The sequence below is a fragment of the Cajanus cajan genome, chromosome 4 (assembly GCF_000230855.2).
Source record: "Cajanus cajan strain Asha chromosome 4, NIPB_CcT2T_4, whole genome shotgun sequence".
Taxonomy (NCBI): Eukaryota; Viridiplantae; Streptophyta; class Magnoliopsida; order Fabales; family Fabaceae; genus Cajanus; species Cajanus cajan.
Window position 1 is genome coordinate 15922834 of NC_138520.1, and position 19796 is coordinate 15942629.

The 19796-nt window shown below is 26.9% G+C and overlaps 2 protein-coding genes across 2 annotated transcripts; both read right to left on the minus strand.

Moving 5' to 3' along the window:
* Nucleotides 1-576, minus strand: LOC109809786 (DUF3339-domain containing protein). The gene has a single exon (XM_020373184.3). It carries the CDS (start codon nucleotides 451-453, stop codon nucleotides 247-249), a length of 207 nt encoding a protein of 68 aa, XP_020228773.1. The 5' UTR covers nucleotides 454-576; the 3' UTR covers nucleotides 1-246.
* Nucleotides 577-12655: 12079 nt separating this feature from the next.
* LOC109809568 (DUF3339-domain containing protein) lies at nucleotides 12656-13281 on the minus strand. Its single transcript, XM_020372907.3, has one exon. It carries the CDS (start codon nucleotides 13089-13091, stop codon nucleotides 12879-12881), a length of 213 nt encoding a protein of 70 aa, XP_020228496.1. The 5' UTR covers nucleotides 13092-13281; the 3' UTR covers nucleotides 12656-12878.
* Nucleotides 13282-19796: the final 6515 nt, after the last annotated feature.

Below are 19796 nucleotides of genomic sequence, written 5' to 3' on the forward strand. Positions count from 1 at the left end.
AAGAAAAAGAAAAAAACTATATATTTCACTTCATGAGATGGTACTTGGTAGTATTAAGAACATCATCATGAGAAGCTGTACACACATAGATTACCAATAACAAACACTAGCTTTCCAATAACAAATACCAAGCAGATTACTCATGAAAGTAATTAGTTGCCAACTAAGAAGACTAATCAAGTGTGAATTCAAAAGGGCACATACATGTTGATCAATGATTACATGATGAGATTATTGTAACATGGTCTAGATATAAAGATGGATACTAAGAACAACGAAGAACAACATGAGAAAGAGACCATAAATAACCGTGTGAACAAACATGGATGCAACAGTTGTCTTCATGTTCATAAACTCAAAGGGTGCATTCTTCCCCGGCAACTGAAAGATCATTCCTGGACTCAAGAGCCAAAACAAAGCTGCAGCTATGAGTGGAGCAGCCCAATCATTCATTGTAAAACTTCTAAGAACAAAGAAAGAAGAGTAGCAAGTTGAAGAGATCAAAGAAGTTCTAAACTATTATTATGTGGCTTTCTATTCTACCCCTCAATGGGAATTGGAATCCTATAAAGTTTGGCATAAAAATAATCAATCATTCACTTTAATATCTCTTTGTTCTCCTTTTTATCCGGGTCCCTTTGTGCCTTTTTCCGGATAAGAAAGGCATCGTTTTCTTTGGTAGTCAATAATCCCGCAAGGCTTGTTCTAGAGAATGGCCACAATAGAATAAAAATTAAAAATGACTTTTATGTTCAATTACAATAAACAAAGACATAAATCGATAGCAACCCATTGACTCAAATGATACTAAATTCAATTCTTTAAATAAGTTTTAGTCTTATAAATAAAAAAAACAGTTAAAAAAGAAATCACATTAAAAGGTAATAAAAGTTAATTATAAAAAAATTAATAAATTATTTTGTACTAATAAAATGATTTTAAAAATTAAAGGATGTAAAGAAAGTGTGGTGGACGAAACTTATGATTGTCCATTAGTGCTTAATGACAAGCCAGATTTCTTTTTTGTCCCCCTTTATGCCATTATGCAAGGGAGTTGGAGAAAACAAAATTAAAAGAAGATGGAAGAAAAAGAAGATACAAAAGCAGAATATATATATCAGCCAACCACGCACAGAAAACATGCAAAAACACGCACGCATGAGCTGAATGCATTATTTTCTTTTTTCAAAAACAACTTTTTCTTAACCTTGGCGGTTCCATTTCTTTGGTTCTTTATGTTCTTTAGCTTTACTTGTGTAGTGGTAGCCGGTAATAGTGGTCACGGATCAACAATAAAGGCGGTGTTATTAAAGATCACAATTAAATATGTTTGAACTCGATTTTGATATTAAAATATCTTTTTTAGGGGTGTATTGGTTTAAGATTTTATAGAATTTTAAAAGATTTTTTTTTATATATAATTAGGATTTTATATCACTTAAAAATAATTTAATGATATTTAATTTAAATTTTCAAGATTTTTAAAGAGTTTATTAAAATTTATTGGTATTCATTTGAGACTTTTTACAACTTAGAAATAATTCATTGATGCTTAAAAATTTAGAAATTTTAAAGAATTGTTGTATTAAAGAGATTTTGAAAGACTTTTTAGTGATATTTATAAATACCAAATTTATAAAATAATCTCATTCAAACCCATTAGATTTTGGAAGATTGTTTGAAGTGACTTTTTAAGTGTTTCAAGAATTTTCAAGTGAGTTTTTCTTCTCTTTTTTTTGTTTATGCTCAATTGCTCATGTCTTCTCCATTCTTTTCTCTCCTAATAATACTGCACTACTGCTCATATATAATACTGTATTACTGTTCCTATTCCATTCTCCTATTTTTTGAAATTCTTATACGTAAATAATAATATCACTGACTTGTTTTATTTTTCTCTCTGTTGTCTTTAGTTGACTTGTTTTATTTTTCTATCCGTTCTCTTTAATTGACTTGCTCTATTTTTTTTAATTGTTCTCTTTAATTGATTTTTTCAAAATTTATTTAATAGTTATGTCATTTTTATTCAGTTTTTAATTTATATAAAATAAAATTTAATCAATTAAATTTTGTAATTATTATTTTATATTAAATTTTATATTAATTTTTTATATACATTTAAAAAATATTTTATTAAATTTTAAACAAATATAAATATATTTAATACTTGATAGTACAAAAAAAAAAAATACAAACTTTATATTTGCCAAGAATGAATAAAAGTAAATGAATTAAGATAAAGTATAACTACAATGAGCACAGACAAAAGGATAAGAGAGAGTGATCACAAAATCAGTTTCAAATTTCAATGTTTCATGGCATCATATGTAGCTGGGCCAAGTAACCCGACCCGAACCCGACAACATCCATACCCGAAAATCTAACGTAAGCGAAAAGTCATCTAAAGCAATTTCCTAGTATCGGCACAGAGAATCACAGCCACCCATTTCTTGCGCTTCCAAATCTCGAAGTGTCTCTTTCTTCATTAATCTCATCACTAATGAGTCCCTATCCCAAGAACACAAACCATCAACCTTCCCCCTAAAGCCACCACCTTTACCATTACTTTCTCTACCCAAAGCCACATTTTTCAATTTTTTTTGCTGGGTCTGAAGGATCTGTGATTTTTCGTTTTTGTTTTGAATTTTTGGTTTTGTGGGTGAGAGAGAGAGAGAGGAAATGGCTGATTGGGCACCAGTGTTGGTTGGGGTGGTCCTGTTCGTGCTCCTTCAACCGGGGTTGCTCTTTTCTTTTCCCGGTAACGGGAAGCAGCTAGAGTTCAGTAGCATGAAGACAAACGGAAAAGCTATTTTCATTCACACACTCATCTTCTTTGCTCTCTACTCCGTTATCATCTTGGCCCTTAAAGTTCACATCTACACCGGCTGAACCGGTTGCCGGGATCTGGCCCCCTTTTGCCTTCCGAGGTATATTTACTCAGAAAGAAAGGAAAAAAAGAACATCATTGTTGTAGTCTTTTGTTGTTGTCGTTGTTGTTGTTGTTATTACCTTTGTATGCAAATAAAAAGCAATTATATTTCTCTTTGGCCATGGATAATACATAGATCTGACTGTGTAAATTGATTTTGGTTCAGTTGGTTGACTGTTAGTGTGGTTTTTTGGGTTTGAACTAACTTTTGAGTACTTTTTGGATCCAAAAGCTGATTTTTTTTTTTTGAGAATTGAAAAGTGAAGAAATTTTGCACGCAATGAGTTGCATTGATGTGAGTTGAGGCTGAACTAGGGGAAGGAAAGATGAAATAAATAACCAAATTCACTTGTTGCCACTTTGTGGAAGTTGTACACAATTTGTGATTTTTTGCTACTGTGATTTGGGCTTATCTTATTCAACCCATTGATTAGTATTATCTAGATATTTTAAAATGTTAATTCTTAAATTTTTTTTTCATGGATAATTAAGATTTTTCGTTTTGTTATCCTCTAAAATGATCTCTTTGCTTTAGAAAGTATTAAAAATGAAAAACTGAAAGAAGAGTTTTAAATTTAAACTTGAGAGAAAGTGAAAGTGTTATTATTTTTATTTTTAAGTATTTTTTTCCCTAAAGTTCAATTTTCCTTCTTTTTTTTTCAATTTCTTTTCAATATATAAAAAATGCATCATTACTCTTTTAGTAATGGGTTCAAGAGTAAGCTACAAAAGGTTACCTATTAATGCACCAAAAAAATGTTACCTACACTAGCCTTTTCTTTTTCATCCTGACTTCTATCTAAATAGATGAGGATAGAACGGGACTTTTTGAAGAAATTTTAAGTTAAAATTGTAAGTTTTGCTTTGGTTTTAAACTTAATAAGTATTTTAAGCCGAAAATATAACACAAATAGCACAAATTCTAACACGGGCGCTTTGATTTATAAGTTCAGCATTATTACTACAGTTTTCTATGGCATTTTTTTGGGAGGTCTTATTAAGACTTTTAAACTAATAAGCAGTGTTTTAATGGACCAGGAACCGGTAGTCCAGCCGGTCCGAATCTGAAGTTGGATCGGTTATGCAGTCGACCCGTTTCAAACCGGATTGAACCGGTTAATTTTCCAGTTCAACCGGTGAACCGGTGGGTCAAACTGGTTCAACCACTTTTTTTTTTTAAATTTTTTTTTAAGGGATCATAAATCACAAAAATAATAATGAAAATTGAATCTCTTAATGAAAAAGCAAGGAGTCTTATTAAATATAACAATGACTACTTGTTCTAATATATTTGTTTGCAATATATACAATTTAAATAATTTTTATAGTATATTATTAATTTTAAATTATATATTTAATAATGCAATATCTATGTAAATATTACATATATTATTTTGTGATATTAATTGCAAGCATATTATATATGTACATATTATTTATATTTTTAATTTGTATTAATATACCGTTTAACATGTAATTTTTTTATATATTTTTTTACAAAATAAAAATAAAAATAATTTTAAATAAGATAGAAAAATTGAAATTTAAAATAATATATGAATTTATTAAAATTTATAAGTATAAAATATATTTAATATGAATATTTTTTAATAAAAATAAATAAAAATCGAGTCATGCGGTTCAACTAGTGACCCACCGGTTCAACCTTTGACCCATTGACCCAGTACCTTAACCGGTTCGATGACCGGTCCGATTTTTAAAACTATGCTAATAAGAGTAAATAATTTATGTTTATACTTTATACAATAATTGTTTTATCAATTTGATTAAGATTGTAAACTCTTTTTAATTATTAAGAATGTAAAATCTTTTATATTAAAAATGCATCAAAATGGAAATCAAATTGTAAAAGGTAGGATGTTCACATCTAATTCAAAAAGAAAAAAAAAAGGTGAATAGATTAAAAAATTGAAAACTAAGTGCAATTTTATTCTTTTTATAGATTTTTTTGGGATATTTCTTTTTAATAATCGATCCGATCACATTGGTTTGTAGTTATTGATTTCAAGTTTGAATCGATTTAAACTGAATTTATATTAATATTACAGTAACCATGGTTTTTCTTCTGGAATGGGATTTTGCAGCTGAATTTGGTACTGAAGCTGCTTTTGTTTTAACAATTAAACATGTATTGGGTACATAAAAGCAAATTAGAACTGCAGTTACTATTGTTTTAGTGATTAATCTCAAACTTTGTTTTATTATTTATTATTTCAATGCTAAATTGAACCTTGAGGATTCACTTTATGTGTCGACATTTTAATATTTTTGTTTCTTGGATGGAGGGATTTTGGATCGTATTTATAACATTAATTTTGTAATCAAATATACAATTCCAGTTACCTTAAAAATTATTTTTTAAATTGACTATACTTTGTGTCTGTGTATTCGATACGCAAAAACAAGTTGTTATAGAATAATTAATTGGTTGTTTTGATAATAAATATATACATAAAAGCAAGTTTGATCTGGTTTAATATAAAATAAAAAAAGAGAGTATATTAGTTAGTCTTTCATGAGAGATGAGAGTAACAAAATATTATATTATTCTCTTTTTTAAATATATATATATATATAATTTAATTATTTATTTTAATGTTATTAATGTAAGATGCAATTATTATCATTCGTTTATATGTAAAATATAGAATAAATTAACTTTTATTCCTTAGAAACATGAGTATTATACACTCTCTTATTATATTAAAATATATAATATAATTTAAAATATTTAACATAGCATCACTAAAGAATATTCATTATAAAATTTTAAAATATATTTTTAATTAAAATAGATATTAAAATATTTTTAATTTATTGTCATTCATTTACTTGATAAAAAAAATGTAAAATATATAATTAAATTTAAAATAAGATAAAAAATGTACTTTTTAACATAAGAGGAAAAAGCATTATAATATTGATATGTTTCAGGAATGGGAATGTAATTTACTCTAAAAATATTAGATTGTGATATTTTTTTAGATATGTTATAAATGTAAAGAATTAGTCAATTTGTTTAACAATTATCACCCACTCATATAGTCAATTAGTTGTAATGTTGTTTTCTCTCTATATAAATCATTGTAACAAAATAATTTAATATGAATGAAATTATTTTCTAGTTATTCAGATTTATAATTTTTTTCTATTCTCTTTGAACCTCTAACATGGTATACAAAGCTTGAAGATCTAAGCATGACTGATGAACTTCTTCCTCTACTTTGATCACATTTTCTCATTTAATCTTTAAGAAGCTTGATGATAAGAGCTTTCAATTATGGCTTCAACGAGAGTAGAATTGGTCATTAAGGCACATGGACCTTAACATTTTCGTGTTTGTTCAAAAAATTTATTGATTTCACGTTGAATCAGATCGCGATGCAAGTATTATTAATACTATATATTCTAGTTGATAACAACATGATCAAATGCTTCTATCGTAACTTTAATTGTTGCTTTCAAGTTCAATCTTGTGAGTTCTCGAAAGTGTTCACTTTTATCAATTGTACGAGAAAATTCACGATTTATTTCAAAAGTAGACTCGTACGAAGATACATAAACTTTGCATAGAGTTGCAATCTACAAGCCTAGACACTAAATCAAATATGAAGTTCCACTTGTGAAATAAAGCTGTAGTCGACACTTTGGCTTTTGTCGATGATCTTATTTCTCTCCAAGAACACACCAATATGATTCTTAAAGGAGAACCTCAATATTATAGTTTTGCAGTCTCAGTGATGAAAAATAATCCACTATTGGTCAAAGAGGTTTAAGCGCTTTTTCTTGCACATGAGATCTGTCTTGAGAAGCTTTGTAAGAAACTTATTTATAACTTTACCACTATCAATATCATTGAAGAACTGCTAGGAAATTCACCCCTTACAATGTCAATTGAACTCTACTATTGCACAACTTCATGTTGCACAAAGTTCAGAGAGTGGAAATCAAGGTCAAGGGCTTCATGGCTCTAGATTTGGCTATGGTTGAGCCATGGTGGCCACAATAGTTGGTACTCCAATGTCCAATACCAAGTATGCTTCAAGTTTGGGCATATTGTTATTTGTTGTTTTCATCGTTATGATCAAACATATCAACCTAGCTACTATGCCTCAATATTTTCAAGGGTTTTAGAGTTTTAATGCTCCTTAAGGCTATCAAGGGTTTAATACTTCCAATCATTTGTTCCAAACTCCTATATTGTACAAAATCAAAGAAACTTTTCTCTTTACACCTAGAATTGGTCTCACACTCAATCACGTCCCTAATTTTTGCATAAACCAAGTGCCATGATCACTAATACTACTTCTATCTTTGGTAACACATGGTACTCAAACTTTAGTGTTTCTTCTTTTCACATAACCAATGATTCTCATTACACACAAACAACCTTGGTGTTTCAATTTCCTTCACCTATTAATTTCCACATCTCCCTTCACTTAGATCATTTATTTCATGCCCCTTCTATAACAAAGAATTTGATTAGTGTTAGCAAGTTTGCCAAGGATAATTCATTATTTTCTTAGTTTTATGTTGACTTTTTTCTTGTTAAATCTCTTAAGAAACTAGTGAAGTCCTAATTCGAGGTCAAGTGATCCTCTAGCTTGTATATGTTTTGAATACTTTAGCTCCAACCATTTACTAGTAACACGAGATATTTGGTTTCATATTTTGTTCAATTTACTATTGTATCAACTAATTATATATCTTTGTGACATGATATACTAGGGCACCCTAATGAGTATATTATAGAGTTTGTTATACCATGCAATGATCAACTATCCTAAAAGCTTTAAATATTAGGTGAAGGATCATGAATGACTTTATAACATTCTCAAACAATAATTATAAAAACTATAGCAACTTGACTTCTAGACCTATTACTTGGTTTTAGTTGATTAATTAAAATTTTAAAAGATTTCATGTATTAAATTGAAATCTAAGTTGGATATTCTGGAAAATACATTTTATTCCTACTCCTTTTTACCCTAATTATTTAGTTCTCAAAACAATATATGTTTATTTTCTTAAAGAATTATTTAATATAATGAATTCTATTTCTTTGTTTTTATATCAAAAACCAAATATTAAAGGCCAAGAGATTGATAGAAGATGGAACTAATCTTCGGAATAGAATTTCTCCAAACAATCACTACATTCATTGGGAGAGTGAGTGTTTGAGATTGAAGAATAGTTCACGAAGTTTTGTTCTTGTGGTTCAAAACTTCTTGCACTTCAAGTCTTATATCTTTCACTTGGAGGAAAGTTGTCAATAAGTTCTATAGAAGTTACTACATCCTAAATATTTATTAATTTGTTTCATAAAAGTTACTTTCTTTATATATCATTTGGGCAACTGCAGAGTTGTGTAATTAACATTGAATTACAAGGGAAGTAGTACAAAGAAAAAGATATTATTATTAATAGCGGTCTCTAAGTTTTTGAAAGTATTAGAACCATGAAAAAAGAACTTGCAAAATATTACAGTCTTTATATTTGTTTTATTAAGACCTAGATCTTCTGAGAAGAATTGTTGGATGTAAAGAGTACATAACACGAGGGAATTTTGAGAATTTGTGGTGTTGGTTGTACCATGATGATTTTATAAAATCAAGGGATTAGATAAATCCTATGTGGAATCCAACATCACCAAAATGGATATAGTGTGAAAGTGAAAATTGACTGTATTTACACTTGCAATTAAATGAAAACACAAAATGGAAAAAGTGTAAAGTCGAGAGAAAGCAAAATTAAACTAAAACATAAAATGTGGTGGAAGGAAACAAAAGATAGGAGGAGATGAATTTTGATAGAAAAACTACCAAAAAGATCATTAAATAATGACCATTTCTTAAGAGTTGCTTCCACGAGAGCAAGTACATCCATAAGAGCAAAAGGTCTGTCTATGAGAAAGTTACTTTGAATTTTATAATTTTTTCTTTTTTGAGGGGATTTAGAATTCTAAGATTTAGTTAATTACATGACATTTTAAAATATTGAAAATTTAAATTTATTTTAATGTAATATCCAAACAAAATTTAATCATAAAAACTTTAAAATTCCTGTTTAAATTACTTTTCCCATTTAGAATATTCTATTCACACTTGTTCCTCTACCTCCTAACTAAGCATAAAAACTATTAGTTGTAAATGAGTTTTCCGTATCAAAGAAAATCTAAATGACTTAATTGAGAAGGCTTAATTGATAGGTACAAGACTCGTCTTGTGCCAAATGGCTTTATCAATTATCCAAATTTAGTTTTAATGAGATTTTTTTTATTGTTAATTAAGTTATTATAAAGATTATCTATTTATCTTTACCTTAGCTCTCAAACACAAGTGGACCTTCAGCAACTAAATGTTAATAATGTATTTTTAAATGGTCTTTTATCTTTAACAATTTACATGACACAACTTTAAGGATTTGAAGCTTCAAACATATCTTTGTTTGTAATGGAAAACCTATTTTTGTTTGTCACATATTTTGTTCGTTTCTTTTTTCCTTTTTATTTATTAATTATTTGAGTAAGGCTAATATATATTCAATTTTGTTTTCTTTTTTCAAATCAGTTTGAGTTATACTCAATTAAAAAAATAAAAAAAAATATAATAAATAAATAACGTGTCTTTAATCCAATTACAATATAAATTGAACAAAGAACAAAATAAAATAAAAAATAAAAAAGAAGAAGCAACAAATCAACAATACAAAGAAAACAAAATAAAAATCTTAAGAAAGAAGGAAGTTGGTGTTGTTATTAAGGGGTAACAACATGCAAATGTGGTATTTGGACATCCTAATTTCTACAAATGCCAACACATGCATAATCCGGTCAATGTGCATCATACACTGAAGATGGTTTCCAATTCCATGCATGTATTACCATTCAAGATAAACAAGTCAAATCAATAAAATCAAAGTAAAGCTAAAAAAAAGAAATCTAGAATTGACATCATCAAAAGTTGAAACTCAATAACAATGGAGAAAAAAGTTTTTTCTAAACACCATGTCTCGTGAGAAGTAAAGGAGGGAATGACGAAATAAGCAAGCAGAAAGAGTAAAAAAAAAAAAGAAAATAATCCTTAAAGGTTTGGACTTATAAATCGGTTGAAAATAAGGTAGAGATATTTCTTTGTTTTTGAGGGGAGAGGGTTTTTGGAAATTCATCAGATTAAAGACTTTAACAAAATTATACACATTTCATTTTGAGATAACTCATTGTAATGTTGCTTGAACTCTTTTGAGACCTTAATGATTTTTTTTTTTAAGATTAAAGAGATTATAAAAACGAAAATTAAACTTATATAGTATATTTCTAACTATTTCAGTTCTTCCTCACTTAATTACTAAGCTAATCCTAGTAATTAGACTTTAATGATTATGATTTGCTTGAACTTTATTAAAACTTTACTTATTGTTGTGATTGCCCATTTTTAAAGTGTATTTCTTCTACCCTCAAGTTCATACTTTGTCTTGTACATGCTTTAGATAAAAATTGAAGTAATTTGAATTGAATAACAAATACAACGCGAAGTTCATTCTCCGATGGTCATGGATCCACTTTTGCATCACCTAAACCATACTATAACTTTGTCTCCCTCACTAGTAGAGCACCTAACAGTACTAGTGTAACACCAAAGAATAATGCCAAGTCATTATCACAATATGATATGCTATTCAGGTATGCCACATGTAATTAACTTCACAAAGTATTGGTATGTGAAAATATGCATAGTACATTTTGGTATGTTTATTTAATTTTAATATATAAATTAATGTCACAAATAAATTTTATCATAACAAAATAATTTGATGGGAATGAAATCATTTTCTGATTATTTAGATTTACATTCTTTTTTTTTTATTTTTTATTTTCTCTGAACCTCTAACAAGAGAAATATATGCCTATAAAGCCGAAACAAATAATTCTTGCTTGCGTATGCATGTAGATTGCATGGAAATGTAAATTTTGTACATCCAACACATAATATATTAATTTTTTTAAATTGAGATGATTTTATCAGTTACTAATCTTTATTTAAAAATTTGATTAATCAACTTTAATGAATTTCTTTTCTTAGTCATGCTCTTCTTATTTACAAGATTCAAATTTAAAATTTTACTTAAAGAAAAATTCAGTTCCATTTGGTTAACAAGTCTGTAATTAATTTACATGGATAATAAAGATACTGTATAAGTGTAAAAATTTTGGCTCCATGATTGATGATGTTTTTTTTTTTTATAAGTAAACTAATTAAATTATAACATGTTTGGCTTAACTAAATTGGTATTCATGCCTATACAACCTTCAAAGTAATTACAAAGTAGTACAAGATGTTTTGTTTTTTTCATGAACTTTTGACTAAAAAAACTGACAAAGGACTTCACATGCTCTTTTAGTCAATGACATGAACTCACTTGCAATTTACTTATGTAATTGAATTATGTTTTATTAGGTTTGGTTGGGATGATTGATATTTCTTATTTATCACTTGTTGGAGTGTGGTAATTACTTTTGTACTTCTAGTGCTTAATTATTAATAAATTTCTTTTGTTGACAAAAAAAGAAAGAAGAAAAAACTTCTTTAAAACTTGCTTTAACAGATAACTTGCTTAATTGGATGTTCATGCCGTGCGGACCAAGTTTTTTCAATGTTTAAAAGAACTAATTGAATATTATGAACGATTAATTCATCAAATTATAAAAGACTTTATATACTGAAATGTTCTACAATATATATTGAAATATGTTACATCGGTATAAAATTTGTATGGCATTTGCAAAACGTATCAATTTAAATTAACGATTTCATATTTTATCTTTATTTGTTTTTTTTTAAAACATTAAGTTTTAAATATTTTTTAACATCGAATTTCGCTGGGGTCAACATAAAAGTGAGACTTGAATATTTTGCTATAAATACATCAAAATTAATTTTTAAGTCACAAATTTAAATTGATTTTGAATCCTTTCTCGTGTAAGATGTGGTCTTGCCGTAGAAATAAATAAGTAAAATATATATAAAAGAAAGGTTACTACAATTGCTGACAAGTTGTGTTATGAGAGAGAACCGAGTCTTGAGGCCTCAACCCAGTTTTTTTTCAAGGATGTACAGGAAAACTTATATAATTTTCACTTTATTTAAATACAAATTTTGAAATATTTTTGAGAATTTTTTTTAATAAATAAGCTTTTAAAAGTATTTTTAACTTCTATCCAAACAAACTCTATTCATATTACAATCCTTTAGCGGGGAAAAAAAAATATTCCATCCGAAAATTGAACCAAATTCTTAAATATTTGAAAGGCTGTTTATCAGCTCCAAGATAGCAATAAAAAGAAAAAAAACAAAAACCACGTCAGCTAAAAGCATATGTTAACTATGAAACTAAAGATATAAGGTCAAGGTTGGACCAAATTGCTTTACATTTTCCTTAAAAAGAACAAGAAAAACGTTGTTCATACTTACAATCACAATCAAGTTTAACATAGAGTCCGTTTGTCTAAGTTTTTTTTTTTTCCAATAAAAATGATTACAACACGACAATTACTTATGTATTAGCCCAATCTTTCAATTAACTCTAAAACTGTAGATTCTAAAATTGCGAGATTCTATAAAATTGCGGCTAGAATATTCTAATTCAAACAACTCATTAGGAACTAAGAGTCATAAGATGCAATAGATACAAGTTAATGAGACCAAATTAAATCCGCAGAACAAAGACATAATTCCTATAGATACATCTCCTTTTCCATTTTGAACAATTTTGGTTTACACAGTATCCCAGAAGTAACCAAGATGAAAAACTTTAAAGAGAGAAATTAATACATCAAAGGAGCAAAAAAAAGAAAAAAAAAAGAAAAATTAAATTGTAAAGATACATATGGAGATTGTTGTGGTGAGTTTATAAGATGAAGTTGGATTGATCAATTGATGTGTATGTGAATGCCTATTGCTACAATCAAGATGGTAAGTATGCAGAAGAATATGATGGCATGAACCAAAATTGCAATCCCACTAGTGCTCATGTTTCCAAACTCAACCACCCTATACCTTGCTGGAAATTGGAACAACAAACCCGGAGATAAGAGGATGAACAAAGCCACAGCAACAATAACTGGTCCCCAATCAGCACTCATTTTTTCACTCTTCACTCTTCACTCTTCACTTCTCACTCTTGATGCTTGAGTTTCAAAGTAACCCAAATAAGGACCATGTGGGTCTTTCTCAATAAGTAGAAGACTTCCTTGGTGGTTAAGGAGAAGGTGATGCAAAACTTGTTGAGAAAAAAAGACAAGGGTTAACGAGACAAGAAGAAAGGTATGTTAATTGGTGTGACTAGTGGGGTTTGCTTTATGTGCCAGCCAAAGGAACTAACTTTATTTTATTTTTATTTTTCCTCATAAGCTTCTAATAATTGTTCACCTTCATGCATCTTTTTTTCTGAGATTGCTTTACTGTTTGATCAAAGTGGGTCTAATTTATTTATTAAAACTATGTTGGTTTTTGAAAAGTGGAGAGAAACGCGTGTGAAAAGATTGAGTCATGATATGAGACGACACTCTGGTAGGTTCCTTAATTTATGTGTGCAAAGCCAAAGCATACATGAATTTACAAAAGAATGGAATGCGTGAACTATAAAAGGAGAAATGAAAGGGATACTTCGATCTGACGTTCTAAGATTCCGCTATAATATATTATTAGGTTTAATGTAAGTTTTAAAGTGAGATTTTTTTAAAAAGTAATAATAATATTTTTTGAATAAAAAATTAAAATATTTTAGAGATGAATCTTAAAGAAACAGTAATTATATTTATATATTTTTTTAGAAATGGATACAAAAAATAGTTTTTAAGTTATGTACCTTAAAATTATATAAATATTAGTGTAATTATTTTTAAAGGCACCTAAAGCAAGGGTTTAATTTGCCTCATGTTTGGGCCGACTATGGTTCTGAAATGGCAAAGTCATGTATTATATATTTATTTGCTATTATATTGTTAGTTCATAAAAAATATTCAAAATTTTATTTTACTTAAAAAAAAAAAGTGGATTATAGATTTAATTTAAACTTATAAAATCAATTTTTTACATGAGGTTTTTTTATATTTAAATATACTATATTAGTTATATTATTAGTTGATATAAAATCTTTAACACTTTTTTATGTCGATAATTAAATATTTTGAGTATGAAATTTGCAAGATTAAATATTTGAGTCCAAGTGATTTGATAGTGAATAAAATTATAAGTTTAAAAAGAAAAGATAAGCTCAAAGACTTTTAAAATTAATAGTTTTATCCTTATATATTTTTTTTTAAAATACTCAAATTTTATTATTATAACTAACACTCTTTCTTCCTAACCGATACCGAAGTTTAAATATTTTAAAAGACGTAAATATTAAAATTAAAATTTCAAAAACTAGTAACTAAAAAAGCTGCTTAAAAATTTTATAATCTAAAAAAATCGTTAACCCTTTATTTTATTATTAAAACTAGGGTAGGCATATGTGACTAACAGATTAAAACATTTGGAATTGAAATGTAGAGAAGGGGACCAATATTTAGTGGCCCTTTAAGCTAGGCCCGGACTCCAACTCCATCTACTTTTCCTATTTCCAGGTCTCATGAAATCATTCGAAGATTCGTGGGCCGAATTTGGAACATTCATTGTCGGAATACCATATATATATATAGAGAGAGAACAAGAAAAAGAGATAAGGTGAGAGAGAAGCAAATGAAATCTTTGCATGAAGATTTATAATCGAACATTAGCATGAATATCTTTCCAAGATACTGTTAATGCCATGTACTTGTTCACTCTAAGAATGGAACCTTATTCCTTCCATGAGTGTAAAAAGTTTGATTATCATTTTAGTTGGTTGATGTTCATAAATTTTATCTTTCAATATTTATAATTAAAAATATTTTATGTTAACCTCTATTTAATATTATTTTGATTTTTTTAATTTCTATAGCAATAGACAACACAGATTAAAAGAAAATAAAAATAGTATGTATAAAAATTAAAATAGAACATTTTTAATTATAGAGATTAAAAAATAAATTTTATAAAATTATAGAGATCACAAGAGTAATTAAACAAATAATTAAAAATTAAAAAATATTTTTTTTCTTAGAAATTTGATTTTAAAAGTTTTAATACTTAAAAAAAAATTGATATATATATATATATATATATATATATATATATATATATATATTTTTTTTTTCAAAAAACAAAGGATCAGTCTCAAAGGTTAAAGTGACGGATAATAGCTCTCCAGGAGAATGCTTTTCACTAGACACTGAGTCATAGACCTCTCACTCTCTCACTTAGGAGTACCCATCTACACACTCAATTCACATGCGGACTTATTACACTTTCTCTAGGCAAAACTCTTAGGATTTTCTTTTTTTGAGACATAGAGATTAGTGAAGTAAGTTTTGTTCATCTTAATAAAGCACTGGTGTCAAATATAAGGTTTCTTGACATATTTTTTATGTCGGGTGTTATTTATATGACACAAAAAATAGTAGGTTAACATATTTATGAATATGTCAAAATATTTTATGTATTTTGTGTATGGTGTTAATATTATTGGTCTAATGAGAGAGAAAGAGCGTGACGATGAAACACGATGAAAGAAAAAAGATCGACAACAAAACATGAAGAAATGCGACAAGAGAGAAAGAGCAGGACGATGAAACGCGAGAAAAATGTGGGAACAAGAAGGAAATAGTGGTGTGATGGAAAAATATGAAGAGACAAAAGTACAACAGAAAAGCATTCGTAAACCTAAGAATAAGACTTTTGTGCCAATTATTTTTATAATTAACATAAAAAGTCAAGACCTTCTATATCGGTTATTTTATGATCGATATGTCGTTGGAATCTATGATAGGTTTAAAATCGACATAAAAAGTTGTTTTTACCCATCATAAAAAGTATTGCACACATTAGTGAAATTTTATCCATTATAGTAAAGAAAATTAAACTCTTTAGAGTTTAATTAGTAGCGAACCTATACATTATAGTGAGGGTGGACAAATACACCCTCTCACTTCAATTAAGTTATTAGTGTATGTTTAAAAATATTATATTTTGCACTCCCTAATTTTATATATTGAACTCACTGATAATTGTTTTTGACATTTATGTTTAAATTGTTCTTTATATATATATATATATATATGATGATTATTACTTTTTTTTATATATTTTTTTAAAAAAATTGCCCACATTAACCTAAGGTCTTGGATTTGCCACTGAGTTTAATGTTGGCTTGTTATTCCTTTTTCTCTATTATTAATTTTTTTTAATGAACATAATCTACGTAATATCCTAAAATTGATAATCAAAGACTAATTTGTATTTGTTGACACAACTTCCACTAAACAACATTATTTTAATACTGATGAAAATCAAAAGTAACTTCTCATACCCTAGAGTAGACTTTTCAACTACTAGATTAATAGGATTAGTTTTTCTGTATCATTAATTAGTAACTTACCAACTTCACTTTTAACTGAGGATTGTGGTGCCCTATCCGATTCCCAAATAGCAATGCACTCTCTAGTGGAAATATAAAGGAGCAATTTTGTCCATTAACTTGAAAGCCAATGTTAGAAATTTGTAGAAGAAAGAGAAAACAACATACAAAGTACCAAGAAACTTGCCACCATCATTTTTGCTATTAATTTGCTCTCTTCATCTCTCAATTATATTATTCCATTTCTTCTTCTTTCCTTTTTCATTTTGACTTCATTTCCCTTATTTTTATCTTACAAAAATTTCCCTTGCACCTATTAATAATAAGAGGATAACATATGCTTTGCTTTTCATTCTTTCATTCTTTACACCAAACCCTACATTCTTACTAACTATAATCATGATGGGTATGTGTATGCTGGGTTTTGAATGCAAAATTAGAAATTTGGTACAAGCGTTAGAGGAAAGCAATAATAAAGTTAAATCTTAATTTTTCTACATGGTTGCTAGAAAATCTTGACACTTACAATTTAGAGAGTTTATCCAACTTCCTTCTTTCCTTTTATTGGTACGTAGATATTAAACAGAAAAAAATTAACATTATTTTTTCAAAAACCTAACTAACATTCGTTGTTATTCTTTCCCGAGTAAAATACGAAGCACTAATATGTTTGGAAATATTGTTAGCCAAAAAATGCTTGATTTGATTAAGATCGTAGGAGATTCACAACTTATATATAGTTAAACAACTAATTCGAAAGTAACGATGTTGCAACTCAAACCTAAACCTGAACCATTATCTAGACAGATATTTGATTATGCATATGTTACGGTGAGTCGATCTATTTTGTATAATGACATTCACTTAAATATAGGTATACATATATGTTGATTTACTCACACAAGTTTTGGTAGCTTATTTATTTTATTCATAACTCATGTTATATATCAAATTTTAATGATATAATTATTAAACTAAAATGTTTAAAAATAAAAGTCAAGTCTACAAATTTTAAAAATTATTTAATACTTTATTTTCTTAATTTAAATTGATAGATAATTATAAAAATATATTATAAGTTAATTTGAATCAATATATATCATAATTTCAAAATTTTCAAAATTTGTAGAAGATCTATGAATAAAGAACTTCTAATTTAGACTTCTTCTTGAGATAAATGGATTTTCTCTCTATCTTTCTCTCTCTCTCTCTCTCTCTCTATATATATATATATAGAGAGAGAGAGAGAGAGAGAGATAGAAAGAGATAGAAAGAGATTCACTTACTCTACTCAATAACCTATATATATTTTATATCAAATTTCAGTTATTTAATCGTTAAATTAAAAAATCTTAATGCATAGATCAATAGTTTGGAATGTTTTAAAAAAATTAAAAACTATTTTCTACCCAATTTCATTAATTCAAATCAACGTATAAAATATTTTTATGATTATTCGTCAATTTAAATTAATGAAATGGAGTATCAATCAATTTTTAAATTTTTAAAATTTTGTAGACTTGATCTTATTGATTAAAAACTTTCAATTTAATAGTTGGATCCTTGAAATTTAATGCAGAACATGAATTATTGTGTAAAATAATTCTAAGGTTTATTTTTGAAGTAAGTAATCCCTCTCTCTCTCTCTATCTATCTATCTATCTCTCTCTCTCTCTCTATTTATATATATATATATATATATATATATATATATATATATATATATATATATATATATATATATATATATATATATATATGGAGGGGTCCACTTACTAGTAAGTCTTCAAGATTTATTCCACTCAATAATCTATATTCTATACAAATTTTGATTGTCCAATCATTAAATTAAAATTTCTTAATAATTAGATAAAGTCTACGAGGTTTTAAAAATTTAAAAATTGTTTTATACTCCATTTCATTATATGGGGAGTAAGTCTTCCTCGTATATATACTTGCTTTAAAAGTAAATCTCCTTAGAATTACTCTACTCAATAACTCATGTTCTACATCAAATTTTAATGATCCAACCATTAAATTAAAAGTTCTAAATGCATAAATCAAGTTTGCAAATTTTTTTAAATTTTAAAAATTATTTTATACTTCATTATGTTAATTCAAATTGACGGATAATCATAAAATTATTTTATACGTTGATTTGAATTAACAAAACATAATAACAAATAGTTTTTGAAATTTTAAAAAATTTGCAGACCTGACTTATACATTAAGGACTTTTAATTCAACAACTAAATTATTGAAACTTGATGATGAACATGACTATGTATATATATTTATTTTAGAACTATTTGATACTCCATTTCATTAATTCAAATCAAAGTATAAAATATTTTTAGGATTATTTGTCAATATGAATTAATAAAACGAAATGTTAAATAATTTTCAAAATTTTTAAAAATTTGTAAACTTAATCTATGCATTGAGAACTTTCAATTTATCCACTGTATAATTAAAATTTAATATAGAACATAAATTATTGAATGGAATAAGTCTAAGTAGACTTACTCTTAGAGTAAGTGGATCCTTCCTCGTGTGATTTAAAAACTATTTGATATTTCATTTTATTATCTCAAATTGATAGATAATTGTAAGAGTATTTTATATGTTAATTTGAATTAACGAAACAAATTAAGTATTAATTACTTTTCAAAATTTTTATAAATTTACATACTTGATTTATGCATTAAAAACTTTTAATTTAACGGTTAGATTATCAAAATTTGATATAGAACATAAGTTATTGAACAGAATAAATTTAGGTAAATTTACTTTGTAGAATAAATAGATCCCTCCTCATATATAAACTTACTCTATCAAATTTTGATAATTCAACCGTTAAATTAAAAGTTATTGATATATAGATCAAATCTACAAATTCTTAAAAATTTAAAAAAATATTTTATACTTCATTTCATTAATTCATATATATATATATATATATATATATAGGAATTCACTTACTCAAAGAGCAAGTCTCCTTATACTTACTCTACTTAATAACTCATATTCTACGTTAAATTTTAACGATCCAATCGTTAATATAAATATTCTTAATATATAGATCAAGCTTGAAAAGTTTTAAAAACTTTGAAAACTATTTGATAATTTATTTTATTAATTCAAATTGATGGGTAACAATGAAAATATTTTATATGTTGATTTCAATTCATAAAATAGAGTATCAAATAGTTTTTAAATGTTTTAAAACTTTTCAAGCTTGATCTATGCATTCATAAATTTAACGATTGAATTATTAAAATTTGATATAAAACATAAGTTATTGAGTAGAGTAAGTATAAGTAGACTTACTCTTAGAGTGAGTGGACCC